This window comes from Tachyglossus aculeatus, chromosome 15 (genome assembly GCF_015852505.1).
Source record: "Tachyglossus aculeatus isolate mTacAcu1 chromosome 15, mTacAcu1.pri, whole genome shotgun sequence".
NCBI lineage: Eukaryota > Metazoa > Chordata > Mammalia > Monotremata > Tachyglossidae > Tachyglossus > Tachyglossus aculeatus.
This window is the reverse complement of record NC_052080.1, coordinates 27353791-27372597: the sequence shown is the minus strand read 5'-3', so window position 1 is coordinate 27372597 and position 18807 is coordinate 27353791. Positions and strand designations below refer to the sequence as shown.

The window sequence follows — 18807 nt, the reverse complement described above, 5'->3', positions numbered from 1 at the left end:
AGAGCCCAGAGGACGAGGGTCGGGGCTGAGGTGAAGGACTTGGGGACCCGAGAGGACGAGGGCCGGGGCTGAGGGGAAGAGGCTGAGGGGAAGGGGGGACAGGAGCCCAGAGGACGAGGGCCGGGGCTGAGGGGAAGGGTGACAGGAGACCAGAGGACTGAGGGGAAGGGGTAACGGGAGCCCAGAGGACTGAGGAGAAGGGGTGACGGGAGCCCAGAGGACGAGGGGTGGGACTGAGGGGAAGGGTGTGGGGAAGTGAGAGGACGAGGGGTGGGACTGAGGGGAACGGTGTGGGGAAGTGAGAGGACGAGGGCAGGGGCTGAGGGGAAGGAGTGCCAGGAGCCCAGAGGACTGAGGGGAAGGGGTGACAAGAGCCCAGAGGACTGAGGGGAAGGGGTGCCAGGAGCCCAGAGGACTGAGGGGAAGAGGTGACAGGAGCCCAGAGGACTGAGGGGAAGGGGTGACAAGAGCCCAGAGGACTGAGGGGAAGGGGTGCCAGGAGCCCAGAGGACTGAGGGGAAGAGGTGACAGGAGCCCAGAGGACTGAGGGGAAGGGGTGACAAGAGCCCAGAGGACTGAGGGGAAGGGGTGCCAGGAGCCCAGAGGACTGAGGGGAAGGGGTGACAGGAGTCCAGAGGACTGAGGGGAAGGGGTGACAAGAGCCCAGAGGACTGAGGGGAAGGGGTGCCAGGAGCCCAGAGGACTGAGGGGAAGGGGTGACAGGAGCCCAGAGGACTGAGAGGAAGGGGTGACAGGAGCCCAGAGGATTGAGGGGAAGGGGTGGCAAGAGCCCAGAGGACGAGGGCCGGGGCTGAGGGGAAGGGGGGACAGCAGTCCAGAGGACGAGGGCCGGGGCTGAGGGAAAGGACTTGGGGAGGCGAGAGGACGAGGGCCAGGGTTGAGAAGACAAGGGGCGGGGCTGAAGGGAAGGGGGGACAGGAGCCCAGAGGACTGAGGGGAACGGGGGACAGGAGCCCAGAGGGCGAGGGCCGGGGCTGAGGGGAAGGGGGCACAGGAGCCCAGAGGTCGAGGGCCGGGGCTGAGAAGACGAGGGGCGGGGCTGAGGAGAAGGGTGACAGGAGCCGGGAGGACGAGGGGCGGGACGGAGGAGAAGGGCGTGGGGAGGCGAGAGGCCGGGAGGCGGAGGGGCGGAGCGGTTGTGGCCGTCCCCATTGGCGGAGCCGCCGTGCCCGGCCCGGGCCGGCCCTCGGCGGGGCCCCGGTGGCGTCCCGTCCCGTCCCGTCCCGCTCCCCGTCCCGCCCCGGTCGGGCGTCTTTCCGGGGCGCCGCCGGCCGCCGGCCGCCGAGGGAGCGGGATGGAGAGGCCCGAGGAGCGAAAGCGAACGAGGCCACCGCCGGCCGAGCTCAGCCGCTCGGCGCACGTCTCCTCCCTGCAGCAGTACCGGGACCTGCACCGCCGCTCGCTAGAGGAGCCGCACGGTGACCGGTCAAGGGGCCCGGTGGGGGCGGGGGGGGGGACGGGACGGGACGGGACGGGACGGGACGGACACCCATCGGAGGATCCCGAGCCTAGCCCCGGGGTCGGCACTCAAGGCACATCCCCCTTATTGCCGTTGTTAGGGGCCTGCGTGGCGTTGACGATGCCGCTTTCGGGTCCCCCGGGCCCGTGGGCTGAGTGAGCCGGGCCCGGGCCCGCGGGCCGAGGCCCCTTCCCCAGCCCAGCTGCCCAGAAGGGCCTCAGGCCCAGCCCCGCTCTTGGGCCGGGGGCTGGATGGGCCGGGGCCCGGTGTCCGGGATCCGGTGCCCGCCTTGGCCCCCGGGGCCGGAGGGCGCGGGCCAGCGGGTCGCAACAGCAGGAAGCGATTTGAACTGCAGGAAGCAGGCCGCCCCTGCCCAATCCCTTCACGCTTCTCGTTGGGCCTAGGGGCGGGACCGTCCTCTAAGGGACCGTCCTCTACGGCCTGTCTGCGGGGCCGTCCTCCGCGGGACCGTCCTCTACGGCCTGTCTGCGGGCCAACCTCTGTGGGGCCGTCCTTTGCGGGACCATCCTCTACAGGACCGTTCTTTATGGCCTGGATGCGGGCCGTTCTCTGCAGGGCCGTCTTTTGCAGGACAGGCCTCTACAGGACCATCCTTTATGGCCTGGATGCGGGCCGTCCTCTGTGGGGCCGTCCTTTGCGGGACCAACCTCTACAGGACCATCCTTTATGGCCTGGATGCGGACCGTCCTCTGTGGGGCCGTCTTTTGCGGGACAGTCCTCTACAGGACCGTCCTTTATGGCCTGGATGCGGGCCATCCTCTGCGGGGCCGTCTTTTGCAGGACAGTCTCTACAGGACCGTCCTTTATGGCCTGGATGCGGGCCATCCTCTGCGGGGCCGTCTTTTGAGGGACTGTCCTCTACAGGACCATCCTCTACAGCCTGTCTGCGGGCCGTCCTTGTGGGGCCGTCTTTTGCGGGACAGTCCTCTACAGGACCGTCCTCTACGGCCTGTCTGCGGGACTGTCCTCTACGGCCTGTCTGCGGGCCACCTTCTGTGGGGCCATCCTTTGCGGGACCATCCTCTACAGGACCGTCCTCTATGGCCAGTCTGCAGGCCGTCCTCTGCGGGGCCGTCTTTTTCAGGACCGTCCCCTATGGCCTGTCTGCTGGACCGTCCTCTATGGCCTGTCTGCGGGCCATCTTCTGTGGGGCCGTCCTTTGTGGGACTATCCTCTATGGCCTGTCTGCAGGCCGTCCTCTGCTGGGCCATCTTTTGCGGGACAGTCCTCTACAGGACCGTCCTCTACGGCCTGTCTGCAGGACAGTCCTCTAGGGCTTGTCTGCGGGCTGTCCTCTGCAGGACCGTCCTCTACGACCTGTCTGGAGGCCGTCCTCTGCAGAGCCATCCTTTACGGGGCCATCCTCTGCGGGACCGTCCTCTACGACCTGTCTGCAGGTCATCCTGAGAAGCAGCGTGGCTCAGTGGAAAGAGCCCGGGCTTTGGAGTCAGAGGTCATGGGTTCAAATCCCGGCTCCGCCAACTGTCAGCTGTGTGACTTTGGGCAAGTCACTTCACTTCTCTGGGCCTCAGTTCCCTCATCTGTAAAATGGGGATGAAGACTGTGAGCCCCTCGTGGGACAACCTGATTACCTTGTATCTACCCCAGCGCTTAGAACAGTGCTTTGCACATAGTAAGCGCTTAATAAATGCCATCATTATTATTATTATTATTACCCTCTGCGGGACCTCACCCTGCTGGTCCACACCCCGGGGGTGGCTTCTCCAGGTCGCCTCGGGGCTGCGGACTGACCGCCCCCACCCCTGCCCCCCGGTTACTCATTCATTCATTCATTCAATCGTATTTATTGAGCACTTACCATGCACAGAGCACTGCACTAAGCACCTGGAAAGAACAATGTAGCAATAGAAACAATCCCTGCCCACAAAGGGCTCACAGTCTTGAGGGGTGGGCAGTGACAGACACCAATACATATAAATAGACATCAATATAAATAAATTATAGCTATATACATAAGTGTTGTGGGGCGGGGAGGGGAAGAGCAAAGGGAGAGAGAGTCAGGGTGTCGCAGAAGGGTGTGAGAGCTGAGGAAAAGCGGGGCTTAGTCTGGGAAGGCCTCTTGGAGGAGGTGTGCCTTCAGTAGGACTTTGTGGCTGTTAGGGACGGGGAGCCCGGAGACCAGCAGCTACCCCAAACCCACTTCTCGAGGGGAGGTTGGGGGGGATCGTGCCTGCTCGCTCTACTGTCCTTCCTTCTAGCACTGTTAGGGAATCGGCACACAGTAAATAGACCGGTAAGCTCCTTGAGGGCAGAGAAGCACTGGGTAAGTAGCACTGACTGATTAGGGAACGGCGGGGACACGCCCACTTTTGATGGGGCTTTAAAATCATACGTGATGCATCGTGAAGATGGAAGGTAGGCATGTGCTCTCGGAGACTGACTTTCTGGCCCTTTTAATGATCCGTTGAAGGAAATGTTAATGAGGGTAAATAAGATTAAATCATCCCCCAAGGTTCACTCCTGTTCTCACGGAGATTTGGGGGGTCCTGGAAGTGGCACCCATGTCCAGAGGACGCCCCGTGGACTAAAGAGAAGGTCTTGAAATGGAGTGGAGCCCAGGGTGGCGGTGGGAAAGTGCTTTGGATTAGAGGGCAGGGCGACCGCCAGAAAGAGCCCAGATTTAGGGAAGGAGGAGACTCACGCTCCAGTCCCTGCTATGCCGTTGGTCCGCTGGATGACTCTGGGTAAATCATTTAACCTCTCTGGGCCTCAGGAAAATGGAGATGATTGCACCCGCCTCTACCTCTACTCTGGGGAAGCAGCGGGGCTTAGTGGAAAGAGCCCGGGCTTGGAGTCAGAGGTCATGGGTTCTAATCCCGGCTCTGCCACTTATCAGTTGTGCGACTTTGGGCAAGTGACTTAACTTCTCTGTGCCTCAGTTACCTCATCTGTAAAATGGGGATTAAGACTGTGAGCCCCACGTGGGACAACCTGATTACCTTGTATCTACCCCGGCGCTTAGAACAGTGCTTGACACATAGTAAGTGCTTAACAAATACCACCATCATCATTATTATTATTACCTCCCTCAATCAATCAATCAATCGTATTTATTGAGCGCTTACTGTGTGCAGAGCACTGTACTAAGCGCTTGGGAAGTACAAGTTGGCAACATATAGAGACAGTCCCTACCCAACAGTGGGCTCACAGTCTAAAAGTACTAAAAAAAGGAAAAAGTGAGGTGTGAAAGCGCTTGGGGTTGGGGGAGAAGGGAGCGGGAGGAAGGAGAACACACACTCTCCAAAGTTTGATCAAAGTTGTCTAAAACTAAACAAATTCAGCCCGAGTCCAATCTGCGCCTACCTGGGTCCCGGTGAGCCCTTGGTTCACCGGAGGGAAGCCGCGTGTCCGTCCCAACGGTAAGAGAAGCAGCAGGCCGTAGCAGATGGAGCTTGGGCCTAGAAGTCTGAAGGTCGAGGGTTCTAATCCCAGCTCTGCCGCTTGCCTGCTGTGTGACCTTGGGCAAGTCACTGCACTTTTCTGGGCCTTAGTTACTTTCATCTGTAAAATGGGGATGGAGACTGTGAACCCCATGTGGGACAGGGGCTGTGCCCAACCTGATTTTGCTTGTATCCACCCCAGTGCTTAGTACAGTGCCTGGCACACAGTAAGTGCTTAACAAGTACGGTAACTAATTAATGGGGGGGGGGGCGCGTCTCTGAGAGCCCCCGCTCTCCCCCAGTCCTGTCTCTCAGCGGCCAGGGCAGGCCGTTCCCCGCCGGCTCTTCCGTAGGGGCACCGGGACTGGCAGAGGGTTGGCAGTTCCACACACCTCTTCTCCACCCCTCCAGGGCGCGGGACCGCCGGGGCGCGGGGAGAGATTGCCGCGACCGCTCCGAGGGCAACGCCCGCCTTTCCCTCTCTCGTGCAGAGTTCTGGGGAGACGTGGCCAAGGAATTCTTCTGGAAAACCCCGTGCCCCGGGCCCTTTCTCAACCACAATTTCGATGTGACGAAAGGGAAAATCTTCATCGAATGGATGAAAGGGGCCACGACCAACATCTGCTACAACGTCCTGGACCGCATCGTGGAGGACAAGAACCTTGGGGACAAAATTGCCTTTTACTGGTAAAACGTCTATTCTTTGATCGAGGAAGCGTCCAAACCAGTTGGAGTTTGCGCTCGGGCCCGTCCACGCGGCAGCCTCTGTTCAGAAACAGGTTTTGAAGTGAAAGCAGAGAACCTGACTAATGAGCCTGCCCAGAAGGAAGTAAACTCAAGGGGACACGTAGCCTTGCTGTAGAAACCCATGGTGCAATAAGCCTGGGATCCGGGAGGGTGAAGAAAAAGGCCCGCCCCTCCTCCGCCCCGCTCCTCTCCCTCTGGCCCACCCCCGGCCCCGTTCCTTTCCCTAATAATAATAACTGTGAGATTTTTAAGCACTTACTGTGTGCCAGGCACTGTACTAAGCGCTGGGGTGGATACGAGCAAATCGGGCTGGACACAGTCCCTGTCCCGCGTAAGGCTCACAGTCTCAATCCCCGTTTTACCGATGAGGTGACTGAGGCCCAGCGAGGCTCAGTGGAATTGCCCAAGGTCACACGGTAGACCAGTGGCAGAGCCGGGATTAGAACTCATGACCTCCTGTCCCCCAGACCCGTGCTCTATCCACTAGGCCATGCTGGTCTGGTCTGGCCCACCCCGCGCCCTGGGAGAGGGGATTTGAGAGCCACAAAAAGGTTGGCAGACTGAGGAACTGAACTTCCTCCAGGGCAAGGCTGGTCCGGGCCAGAGGCCCGTCCAGGTCATGGGTTCTAATCCCAGCTCCGCCACTTAATAATAATGGCATTTATTAAGCGCTTACTATGTGCAATAATAACAATAATGATAGCATTTATTAAGCGCTTACTATGTACAAAGCACTGTTCTAAGCACTAGGGAGGTTACAAGGTGATCAGGTTGTCCCACGGGGGGCTCTCAGTTTTAATCCCCATTTTACAGATGAGGTAACTAAGGCACAGAGAAGTTAAGTGATTGCCCAAAGTCACACAGCTGGCAATTGGCCGAGCTTGGATTTGAACCCATGACCTCTGACTCCAAAGCCCGGGCTCTTTCCACTCTCCAGAGCACTGTTCTAAGCACTGGACTACTGTGTGCCCAAGGGCAAATCAGTTCACTTCTCTGCACCTCAGTTACCTGATCTGTAAAATGGGGATTGAGACGGTGGGCCCCACTTGGGGCAGGGACTGTGTCCAACCCAATTTGCTTGTATCCACCCCAGCGTTTAGTACAGTGCACAGCACAGAGTAAGCGCTCAACACATACCACAATTATTATTATTATTGAAGCAGCGTGGCTCATTGGAAAGAGCCCGGGCTTTGGAGTCAGAGGTCATGGGTTCCAATCCCGGCTCCGCCAGTTGTCAGCTGGGTGACTTTGGGCAAGTCACTTCTCTGGGCCTTAGACCTCATCTGTAAAATGGAAATGAAGACTGTGAGCCCCCCGGGGGACAACCTGATCACCTTGTAACCCCCCAGTGCTTAGAACAGCGCTGTGCACATAGTAAGTGGTTAATAAATGCCATTATTATTATTATTATTAGGTCCAGGCTAGGGGCTGGTCAGGACCAGGGACCGGGGTTGGTCCAGGCCAGTGCCCAGCTTTGGTTTTCTGTTCCTCCTCACAGCGGGGAGGCTAGAATGGGGCTCAGACCAGGGCACCGGGGGCAAGGCCTGAGCTTCCCCACAAAGTCAGGCAGAAAAGCTCTGCCCCTGTATTGTCTGAGTCGGGGGAGGAGAGGCCCCAACTGTCATTCTTGGCTGGCTGGACCCCTCCCGTTTTGTTCCCCCCCGCCCCCTTTATGCCCCCCCCTCCACTCCCACTCTTTCTGCATCCTTCCCACACAACACACACATATGTATGTATATATACGTAGATGTATAGCAGCGCGGCTCAGTGAAAGGAGCACGGGCTTAGAAGTCAAAGGTCGTGTGTTCTAATCCCGGTTCTGCCACTTGTCAGCTGTGTGACTTTGGGCAAGTCAGTTCACTTCTCTGTGCCTCAGTGACCGCATCTGTAAAATGGGGATTAAAACTGTGAGCCCCACATGGGGCAATCTGATCACCTTGTATTCCCCCCCCCCCCAATCAATCGTATTTATTGAGCGCTTACTGTGTGCAGAGCACTGTACTAAGTGCTTGGGAAGTACAAGTTGGCAACATATAGAGACAGTCCCTACCCAACAGTGGGCTCACAGTCTAAAAGAGCCCCCCAGCGCTTAGAACAATGCTTTGCACATAGTAAGCACTTAACAAAGAACATCACTATTATTATTATACTTACTGTGCTCTCTGGACTCCTGCTGGGAGGCGGGGGGCGGGGGAGCCGGGGGGGCAAGTGGCGGAGCTGGGACGAGAATCCAGGCGTCCTGATTCCCAGTCCCACGCTCTTTCCACTAGACACTGCTGCCTCCCAGTGTAACATCCCCATGCTGACATTTCTAAATCCCCCACCGCATCCCATGGTGCCTTAATCCATCCGCCCTTCCCCGCCGGACACCTCGGTCGGAGGGTCTTACCGCTCCGTCTGCGGACGGGTGAGCCCCTGCCGGCTTCACCCTGAGGCCCCCGGGCGGTCCACCTTCCCACCAAACCGGGAGCGGGGGGGCTCCAGGGGTCCCGGGAGACCTGGGCCCCGGCCTGCTCCCGAACCGCTTGTTGTCGGTGCCTTCCAGGGAAGGCAACCAGCCTGGAACGGCCACCAAGATCACCTACCGAGAGCTGCTGGCCCAGACATGCCGGTTTGCCAACGTGCTCAAGAAGCTAGGTGCGGTGACGGCTTCTGGGCCCTGGGAGGATGGGGGACCCCCCCACCTCCTCCTGTGAGCCTGGCCCGAGTTGGCGAGATCCCCGGGAACCAGGGGAAGGCCACCAGGACCCCTCAACCCACCGTTAAGGGGGTGGGGCGGGGAGAGGAGGGCACCTGCTGTACCCGCTTCCCCTCCCCCATCGTCTCCCCTCCCTGTCCTGCAGGAATTAAGAAAGGTGACCGAGTGGCCATCTACATGCCCATGATCGTGGAGCTGGTGGTGGCCATGCTGGCCTGCGCCCGGATCGGAGCCGTCCACTCCATCGTGGTAGGACTCGGTCCCGGCCTTCCCCCGCCGCGGGGCCTAGCCGGGAGACTGGCGGGCCTAGGGCTGTGGGGCGGGAATTACCCTGGTGGCTGGCTGGAATCCGGGGATGGCCGGGTCGCTGGCTGGGATCCGGGGATGGGTGGCTGGCTGGGAAGTGGAAGCTGAGATCCTGCCCAGATGGGAAATAAATGCCTCTCTGTAAAAACCCGTTGTGCCAAATTCCTAGGACCCGAGAGGGTGAAGGGAATGGCCCGTCGGTCCCCTGACCCGTTCCTTTGCCTCTGGCCCACTTCCCGCCCTGGGAGAGGTGATTTCACACCACTGAAAAGTTGGCAAACTGAGCAGTCAAACCTCCAGGGTAGAGCTGGTCTGGGCCACAGACCGCTCAGGGGTAGGTCCAGGCTAGGGGTTGGTCAGGACCGGGGCAGGTCCAGGCTAAGGGATGGGTGGCTGGCTGGGATCCGGGAATGGCTTGGTTCCTGGAGATGGATAGGTGGCTGGCCGGCTGGAATGGAGGCAGGGCTGCAGCAAGAAGGGGGAAGGGGTGCCCAGGAGGCTGATTCGGGGCTCCCGGGGGCTGTCCGGGTCAGCTCCCTCGGCCAGAGTCCCTGTCCCAGCTACTGCCCACACTCTGGACTAAGCGCCGCCCCGCACTAGGTTCGGCTTCCAGTGGCTGCCAGGAGGGTCCCCGTAAAAGGTCCAACCCCTCCTCCGCTCCCCCTCCCTCCCCACAAGGGTCCACTCCATTCCAGTTCTCCCCTCCCACCTCCAGGTCCTTCCCCTGCCTCAGCCCCCTCCTCCGCCACCCCAGAGCAATTGAGGTTTCAGGTCTTACAGATGTGGGCAGGGCTGCAGAGTCCGTGGTTCCAGGCTGTTCTGCTGCTGCTGCTGGGAGAAAGTGTAGGGTGACTCCCAGAGGCCTTTGCGGCAAATCCGGCCAACGGAGTATGGCGGTCCTCGGTCCATGGCCCGGGCCACGAGGAACGTGGGCTGCGGGTCGTCGCTTCCGGGTCTTGGCCTTGGGGGAGGCCTTGGCTAGCGCCAGGCCCCCGTGCTGGGCCTCCCCCGGATCCAGCCGGCTGCCTTTCCCTTGAAGCTGCCCCATTCCCCGCCCAGTTTGCAGGTTTCTCAGCTGAATCGCTGTGTGACCGCATCATGGACTCCAGCTGTGTCCTCCTCGTCACGGCAGGTGACTGGCCCCCCACCTCGGGAAGTGACCAGTGCGCAGGAGTGTCCCGAGCCCTCCAACTCCGTCCAGGGCTAGCCGGGAGAGGGCTCTGACCGTTGTTGTGGGGGGAAGGAGGAGATCCGGGGACTGGGGGGTCGGGAGGAGGTCAGGGCCTGAGCCAAGACCCTCCGCAGTCCCGGGAAAACCCTCAGGCATCAATCTCCCCTCCGGGGGGGCCAGGGGCTCCCTGCTGGCCTGGGCCGGTGCCCTCGGTAGTCTCCCGCAAAACCCGAATTTCCTGGCTCCTGCTTTCCTCGCCGAGAATGGGCTCAGAGGTGGCCGGAGGGGGAAGGAGGAGAATCCCCCAGGCAGGGTCTAACTGATGCCGCCCCCTCCTTCCAGACGCTTTTTTCCGCGGGGACAAGCTGGTTAAACTGAAAGAGACCGTGGACGAGGCTCTGAGAAAGTGCAGAGACAAGTAAGTTTCTGGGAAGGCTGCGTGGGGGAAGCGGCTTGGGGGTGGCAGGCTGAGCTGAGCCAGCGCTCTCCGCTCCCGCTCACTGACCTAAAAGCCTTTTGTGGGCCACTGGTCGCCAACCCGCAGCCCCTCCTGTCCACTGCGGCCAGCGGGCCCTTGGTGTGTCCGGGCTCGTGTCGTCGGAGCCCGGAGTCCCCCTGGCCAGGACAAGGAGGGGGCCCGGGGGCCCTGCTTTGGAATGAAACCTCGCTCCCCCACGGTTCAGAGGGGCTTTGGTAACTGAAACTCCTCGCCATCCCACCTCAGCTCAGAAGAGCGCCTAGTTCCCCGCATCCGCCACCTCCCTTGGGCTTCCCAACCCCCCTGCGAGGCAGGGACGCTCACCCCCCAGCACTCAGGAGGAAACGGGGTGAGGCTCGGATGAGGCCCAGGGCCACCTTGCAGGCCTGAGGCAGAGCCGGATGGTGAAGCCCGGCCGCTGGCCCCAGCCAATCAGTCAGCCGTATTTAGGGAGCGCTTACTGTGTGCAGAGCACTGGACTGAGCACTTGGGAGAGTACATTATAAAAAACACATTCCCTGCCAACAACAAGCTTATAGTCTAGAAGGGTGAGAGGGTGTGTGGGGCAGGAAGGCTTGTGTTGGATGCAGCAAAGGTCAGCCGGGGGTCCCTTTCCCAGAGCTGCTGGGGGTCGAGCGTTCCCCCTCGTGAGGGGGCAGAGAGCCTCCGACTGCTCCCTTTCGGCTCGGCCCAGCCCAGCTTGGCCCAGCCCGGCCCGGTTCTGACACGCGGCTGCCTCTGGCCCTGCCAGGGGCCTCACTGTGCGCCACTGCGTCGTAGCCAAGCACCTGTCTCGAGCAGCACCGGCGGCTGACGGTCCGGGCGGACAGTCTCCCCCGCCCAAGCGGCTATGTCCGGACGGGCAGGGCAAGCAGGTGGGTCCGGAGGGGCCGAGGGACCCGGGGCTGGGGCCGCCCTCCCCGTTCCGCAGCGATGGGACGGTACCGGGTGCTCCCTATCGCGGGGTGGGGGTCCGGGCTAGCAAGGGGACGGGGCTCCGGGCCAGGCGGCGTGGGGGTGGGCACAGTATCTCTGAGAAGAGCAGATTCTGCATCCAGCTGCCTAGGCCAAAGAAAGTGGTCTCCCTGCATGCAGCGGAGGCCACGGGGTCTGCAGTGGCCCCTTGGGGTCTCCTTCGCCTGCTCTTGGTTCTGCCTGTAGCCTGGAGACGGGGACGCTAAGCCTCATCAATCAATCAATCAATCAATCGTATTTATTGAGCGCTTACTGTGTGCAGGGCACTGTGCTAAGCGCTTGGGAAGTCCAAGTTGGCAACATATAGAGACAGTCCCTACCCAACAGCGGGATGATCTGGAGGGAAGGGAGCAGGGACCCCCCCAAAACTGAGTGCACGTCCACGCCCACAATCTGCGTGTTTAGTTTCGATCCCCATGGGAAACTGGACTTGGACTGAATTCCCCCTTGAGACCAAAGCCAAGCTGGGGGTTACCAGGTTCTGCCTCCCCTCTCCCCCCATCTCATCCCCTCAAGTTCTTTGACCAACATCCTCTTTCTCACCTGCCCCGGAGACCGTCGCTGAGAGGTGCTCTGGAGGGTGCGGGGCTGAGGCCTGCAGCTTCTCCACACTCCCCGGACGGTTCTGTTAAACGACCAAAATGACAATTATTCATTCATTCATTCAATCGTATTTATTGAGCGCTTACTGTGTGCAGAGCACTGGACTAAGCATTTGGGAAGTACAAGTTGGCAACATATAGAGACGGTCCCTACCCAACAGCGGGCTCGCGGTCTAGAAGGGGGAGAATCCCCGGCTTGGAGGCGGCGGCGGGGGCAGGTACAGAGCGGGCAGAGCCGCAACCAGCTAATAATAATGATGGCATTTGTTAAGCGCTTACTATGTGCAAAGCCCTGTTCTAAGCGCTGTGGAGGATACAAGGTGATCAGGTTGTCCCACGGGGGGCTCACAGTCTTCACCCCCATTTTAAAGATGAGATAACTAAGGCACAGAGAAGTGAAGTGACTTGCCTAAGGTCACAGCTGACAAGTAGCAGAGCCGGGATTAGAACCCATGACCACTGACTCTGGGCTCTTTCCACTGAGCCACGCTGCTTCTCTAATAATAATGGCACTTATTAAGCGCTTACTATGTGCAAAGCATTGTTCTCTTTCCACTGAGCCATTCTGCTTCTCTAATAATAATGGCATTTATTAAGCGCTTACTATGTGTAAAGCACTGTTCTAAGTGCTGGGGAGGATACAGGGTGATCAGGTTGTCCCACAGGGGGCTCACAGTCTCCATCCCCATTTTAAAGATGAGGTAACTGAGGCATAGAGAAGTGAAGTGACTTGCCCAAGGTCACACAGCTGACAAGTGGCAGAGCTGGGATTAGAACCCATGACCTCTGACTCCCAAGCCCATGATCTTTCCATTGACCCACACTGCTTCTCTAATGACAATGGCATTTATTAAGCGCTCACTATGCGCAAAGCACTGTTCTAAGCGCTGGGGAGGATACAAGGTGATCAGGTTGTCCCATGGGGGGCTCAACAGTCTTAATCCCCCGTTTTACAGATAAGGTAACTGAGGCCCAGAGAAGCAAAGTGACTTGCCCAAAGTCACACAGCTAAGTGGGGGAGCTGGGATTTGAACCCTTGACCTCTGACTCCCAAGCCCGGGCTCTTTCTACTGAGCCACGCTGCTTCCCTTCAAGGCTCTGCTGAGAGCTCACCTCCTCCAGGAGGCCTTCCCAGACTGAGCCCCTTCTTTCCTCTCCCCCTCGTCCCCCTCTCCATCCCCCCCATCTTACCTCCTTCCCTTCCCCACAGCACCTGTATATATGTATATATGTTTGTACATATTTATTACTCTATTTATTTATTTTACTTGTACATATCTATTCTATTTATTTTATTTTGTTAGTATGTTTGGTTTTGTTCTCTGTCTCCCCCTTTTAGACTGTGAGCCCACTGTTGGGTAGGGACTGTCTCTATATGTTGCCAATTTGTACTTCCCAAGCGCTTAGTACAGTGCTCTGCACATAGTAAGCACTCAATAAATACGATTGATTGATTGATTCTAATGTGTAGCCGCCGTGCCCACGGAGGCCCCCGCAGGCTGGTTTCCGGTGGCCCGGAGCAACGCTCAGGACATAGCGTTGCAGCTGGAGCTGCCGCTGGCCTGATTCCGGCCCCGATGGAGGGTCAGCGAGGTTGGGCCGAGCCAAAGAAGGGAGCGGGAGAGGAAGGGAGAAGCAGCATGGCTCAGTGGAAAAAGCCCGGGCTTTGGAGTCAGAGGTCATGGGTTCAAATCCCGGCTCCACCAATTGTCAGCTGTGTGACTCTGGGCAAGTCACTTCACTTCTCTGTGCCTCAGTTCCCTCATCTGTAAAATGGGGATAAATACCGTGAGCCCCCTTTGGGACAACCTGATCACCTTGTAACCTCCCCAGCGCTTAGAACAGTGCTTTGCACATAGTAAGCACTTAATAAATGCCATCATTATTATTATTAAGGGAAGGGAGGGAGGGAAGGAAAGAGGCCGGTCAGTTCCATCCACCTGGCACAGCCTCGCTGGCCCCAATCCTCGGGGGCGCTTGGAGCCGTGGCGGCCATCGGGCGGGCGGTGCCCGGGGGCTCCGGATCCCCCACCTTGTCCCCGGGCCTGGGATCCGGGACGCAGGACCTCGTCGTCGGGTCCCCAGATTCCCTGGAACGCGGACACTGACCGCTGGTGGCACGAGCTGACGGGGGACGCGGCCGACACGTGCGAGCCCGAGTGGTGTGACGCCGAGGACGCCCTCTTCATCCTCTACACCAGCGGCTCCACCGGCAAGCCCAAGGTTCGTCCGCCCGGGCCCGGCGCCAGAGGGACGGCCCGGATGGTCCCCCCGCTTCCCTAGTCACTGTGGCCCCGGTTGTGGCGTCTCTGGCCCCTGGAGGAGAGAGTCCGGGGGTGGGAGGTAAGATGGGCTCAGTCCCCCACTCTGTCCCACCTCTTGTTGGCTGAGAGACTGAACGGGCTTGGGAGTCAGAGGACATGGGTTCTAAGCCCGGCTTTGCCATTCGTCCGCTCTGTGACCTTGGGCAAGCCACTTAACTACTCTTTGCCTCAGTTACCTCATCTGTAAAATGGGGAGTAAGACTGTGAGCCCCACGTGGGACAAACCTGATTACCTTGTATGTACCCCAGCGCTTCGAACGGCGTTTGGCACACGGAAAGCGCTTAACAAATACCATCATCATCCAGACTGCTAGCCCACTGCTGGGTAGGGACCGTCTCTATATGTTGCCAACTTGTACTTCCCAAGCGCTTAGTACAGTACTCTGGACACAGTAAGCGCTCAATAAATATGAATGAATGAATGAATGATCTCACGGCAGGGCGTCGTGCACACGGTGGGCGGCTACCTGCTCTTCGCTGCCACTTCGTTCAAATACGTGTTCGACTACCACCCGGACGACGTGTACTGGTGCACCGCGGATATCGGCTGGATTACCGGTCACTCCTACATCACCTACGGCCCCTTGGCCAACGGGGCCACCTGTGTCCTGGTGAGCTGCGGGGGGTCGGGGCAGGGGCGGGTCCCAGGCGGGGTGCCATCCTGGGAGGCCTCTGCAAAGTCGCGGGCGTGAACCTTGGGGGCTGAAGACCCCAGAGTCAGCTGGAGAGGGAGGGTCTAGGACCCCGGGATGGGGGGGTGGGTGGGGGGAGGATCTCCCGGCCTAGTGTGTCCGGCTTCCTCTCTGGAAGACCGACAAGGGGGGTGGACTGGGGGGGCCGGTGAAGGATCTGGGGGGGTGGGCGGTTGGGGGGAGCCGGAGGCTGGCAGGATGCAGCGTGGCTGTGCTCAGTTCGAAGGGCTCCCCACCCACCCCGACCCCGGCCGCATGTGGACCATCGTGGACAAGTACCAGGTGACCAAGCTGTACACGGCCCCCACGGCCATCCGGCTGCTCATGAAGTTTGGGGACGAGCCGGTCACCAAGTGAGGCCGGGGGCTGGGGGTCTACCCTGCTTCCCCCCCGCCACTACCCTTGTTCTCCCAGCTGCCCTCACGTGCTGTAACGGTTTGTCCGTCTGCCTCCCCTCAAGTCCAACTGAAGCTCGCGGAGGGCAGGGCGGGTACCTTACCTTCGTGGCTGCCGCTGCTGCTGCCACACGTCTCCTCGGCAATCGCTCGGGTGCCCCGCCCACGACAGGCGCTCAGTAGGTAGCGCTTCCAGAGGCCGGTGGTGTCCATTTGCAGGCACTGCAGGCGGTCTCTGAAGATCCTGGGTACCGTGGGCGAGCCCATCAACCCCGAGGCTTGGCTGTGGTACTACGCCGTGGTGGGGGAGAAGCGCTGCCCCGTGGTAGACACCTTCTGGCAGACGGAAACGGTCAGTAGACGCTCCCCCATCCCCCTGGCTGGCAAGGGGGGGGGGGGGGGTCTCTGCTGCCCAGGAAAGGAGGCGATGGGCAAAGGCCCCCCATCCCCTAAAGGACTGACCGCAGGCCCCGGCCCAGGGTGCCTGGGCCACCGGTTACCGTCCCGGACCCCCAGACTGACCGCCGATTTCCATCCCTGCAGGGTGGCCACATGCTGACCCCTCTCCCGGGCGCCACTCCCTTGAAGCCTGGCTCGGCGGTGAGCTCGCCCACCCCCCAACCCCGGCCCGGGGCCCTCCCTCCTCCCCCGAAGCTCCCACAGCAAGGGAGGGAGGTGTAGAGGGACCAGGCCCAGAGTTGGGGGTGGGAGGGAGGGAGGGCCAGGACCAGGCTGCCCCAGAGTGGGCGAGGGGAGGGAGTTGAGAGGGCCCTGCCGGACTCCTATGGCCGCCACAGCCCTGCCCACTGGGCTTTTCTGCCCTGAGGAGGGTCTCGGTGGGGGCCTGGGCCCGGGCCCTCCTGGCGAGGCAGCCCTGGTTGGGCCCCTGCCCCCCCAGCCCAGATTGGGAACCTGCATCTCGCAGACATTCCCGTTCTTCGGGGTGCACCCTGCCATCCTGAACGAGTCTGGGGAGGAGCTGGAAGGAGAGGCTGAAGGCTACCTGGTCAGTGGGGGCTACGTGGTCAGTGGGGGGGGTCGGGGTTGAAGCCGCGAAGGGAGGGGAGACACAACCGCCTGCGACTAGGTGGGGGCCGCCGGACGGGGGAAGGGGCAGAGGATGCAGAGGAGGCGGGTAAGGAGGACGACGGGGAGAATGGGCGGACACCCCCAGATGACTCGCCCCCCCCCACTCCCCTCCTCACCCCCGTTCGCCCGCAGGTCTTCAAGCGTCCGTGGCCCGGCATCATGCGCACCGTCCACGGCGACCACACGCGCTTCGAGGCCACCTACTTCCGCCGCTTCCCCGGTTACTTCGTGACAGGCGACGGTGAGGACCGGCCCCGGGGCTGGGGGGGCTGGAGGAGCGGAGGGGGGCTCCGTGCTGGCCGTCGGTGACCGGGTGTTGGGGGTGGGGCCGAGGCCGGGGTGGTGATGACGCCAAGCGTGGGACCCTCCAGGCTGTCGGCGGGACCGGGACGGCTACTACTGGATCACCGGGCGTACGGACGACATGCTCAATGTCTCCGGTGAGCGGGGCGATTCCCTCCCCCAGTCCCCTCCACCCCAGCTGTCCCCTGGACCGCCCCTGAGCCGGGGCAGATCCTGGCTCTCCCGCCTGGTAATAATAACACTAATGATGGTATTTGCTAAGCGCTTACTATGTGCCGACCACCGTTCTAAGCGCTGGGGTAGAAACCAGATAATCAGGTTGTCCCACGTGGGACTTAAGGTCTTAACCCCCATTTTCCAGATGAGGTAACTGAGGCACAGAGAAGTTAAGTGACTTGCCAACAGTCACACAGCTGACGAGGCGGGGCCGGGATTAGAACCCGCGACCTCTCGACTCCCCAGTCTGGGCTCTTTCCACTAAGCCACGCTGCCGGAAGGGGGGTAGGGGCGGAGGGCAGCACCTTCACTTCTAGCCGAACGGTCCCAAGGACTCCCACGGAGACCGCTGGCCCCCGGCCCCCTCCTCGCCCCGCTCCCCCGGGACCGGTCGGAGCCCGCCGGACGGCGGCAGAGACCGGTGACCAGGGGAGATTGCGGTCCCCGGCCCTGCAGGTCACCTGCTGAGCACGGCTGAGGTGGAGTCGGCGCTGCTGGAACACAAGGCCGTGGCCGAGGCGGCGGTGGTCAGCCACCCGCACCCCATCAAAGGGGAGTGTCTCTACTGCTTCGTCACGCTCCGGCAGGGCCTCGTCTTCACTCCCGCCCTCAGGGAGGAGCTGAGGCTGCAGGGTGAGTCCTGTCCCCGCTTCCAGGGCCCAGCGGAAGCCCGGAAGGCGTCCTGGAAGCGGAGAACGAGGCCGGCGGGTGCTCCGCGCAGGGGAAGGGAGGTAGGGGGGTGCGAGGCCGGGGCGGCTGTCGACTGTCTGAGGTCTCCCTCGCTCCCTCTCCCAGTTCGAGAGAAAATCGGCCCCATCGCCACACCAGACTACATCCAGAACGCCCCCGGCCTACCCAAAACGCGCTCAGGTACGGCTGCCCAGCCCGAGCCCCGCACACCGACAGACGGACGGACGATGGACAGTGGGTGGGCGGAGCGGGGGGGTGGGAGGGCCGGGCGGTGGGCCCACGGGGGCGGGAGGGAGGGAAGGAGGGTGGAGTGGGCAGTGGGAAGCACCTAGGAAAGAGCCCGGGGTGACGGGATGGACGCGGGACCCGGCTTCTGGTCCCAGGCCTGCTGCTGTTGGGTAGGGACTCTCTGTATGCTGCCGAATTGTACTCTCCAAGCGCTTAGTCCAGTGCTCTGCACACGGTAAGTGCTCAATAAATACGATTGAATGAATGAATGAATGAATGACGGGACGCAGACAGGTCCCTGAGCGGCTCTAGGCCTCAGTTTCCTCATCCGTAAACCAGGCAGACGGCCCCGGCGGGTCGGGCCGGAAGGACAGTTGCAGCACTGGCGCACGGGGGGCAACACGTCGCCGGGCTCTTCCCCGCCCCCCACCCTCACCCCCCAACCCCCTCCTCTCCAGGGAAGATCATGAGGCGGCTCCTGCGGAAGGTGGCCCGGAACGACCGGGACCTGGGAGACACATCCACCGTGGCCGACCCCTCGGTCATGACTCACCTCTTCAAGCACCGCTGCCCCACGGCCCCGTGACTGGCAGGGCCGGCCTGGGCCCGGGAGGTCGGGGTCGGGATCCCGGGGTCTGGTGCTCTGCGCAGAGTAGGCGCTCAATAAAAACGACTGAATGAACAGATGAATGGTGGGGTGGATGGGAATCCGCCGGTTGCTGGGTCTCTCTGCTAGCTGAGCCATCCTGCCGCTCCTCTTCTTTGCCCCAGACACCCCTTCCCCCCCTCCCTCTTGTCGCTCCTTACCACAGCCCACTGCCCTTCCTGCTGCTGCCGAGCCCCCCTCCCTCACTGCTATTTCTCCCCCCAAGTCCTCAGGACCCCCTCCCTCCTTCCCGCTCTTGCCCCAGATGCCTGCTCCCCCATTTCCCATGCGCAGAGGGGAGCCCGTCCCCGGTGTTGACCCCACAAGGTTTGGGAGGGGAAGAAG

The 18807-nt window shown here is 61.0% G+C and overlaps 1 protein-coding gene across 1 annotated transcript; it reads left to right on the top strand.

The window, feature by feature from the left end:
• The first annotated feature begins 1315 nt into the window (after positions 1-1315).
• ACSS2 (acyl-CoA synthetase short chain family member 2) lies at positions 1316-18499 on the top strand. The gene is made up of 18 exons (XM_038757299.1): positions 1316-1439; positions 5394-5589; positions 8195-8286; positions 8493-8596; positions 9713-9785; positions 10167-10242; positions 11054-11177; positions 13965-14102; positions 14644-14814; positions 15115-15248; positions 15510-15642; positions 15834-15890; positions 16216-16296; positions 16512-16620; positions 16751-16819; positions 17355-17531; positions 17694-17768; positions 18275-18499. The coding sequence occupies exons 1-18, from the start codon at positions 1316-1318 to the stop codon at positions 18400-18402; spliced, it is 2061 nt and encodes a 686-aa protein (XP_038613227.1). The 3' UTR covers positions 18403-18499.
• The last annotated feature ends 308 nt before the right edge of the window (positions 18500-18807 follow it).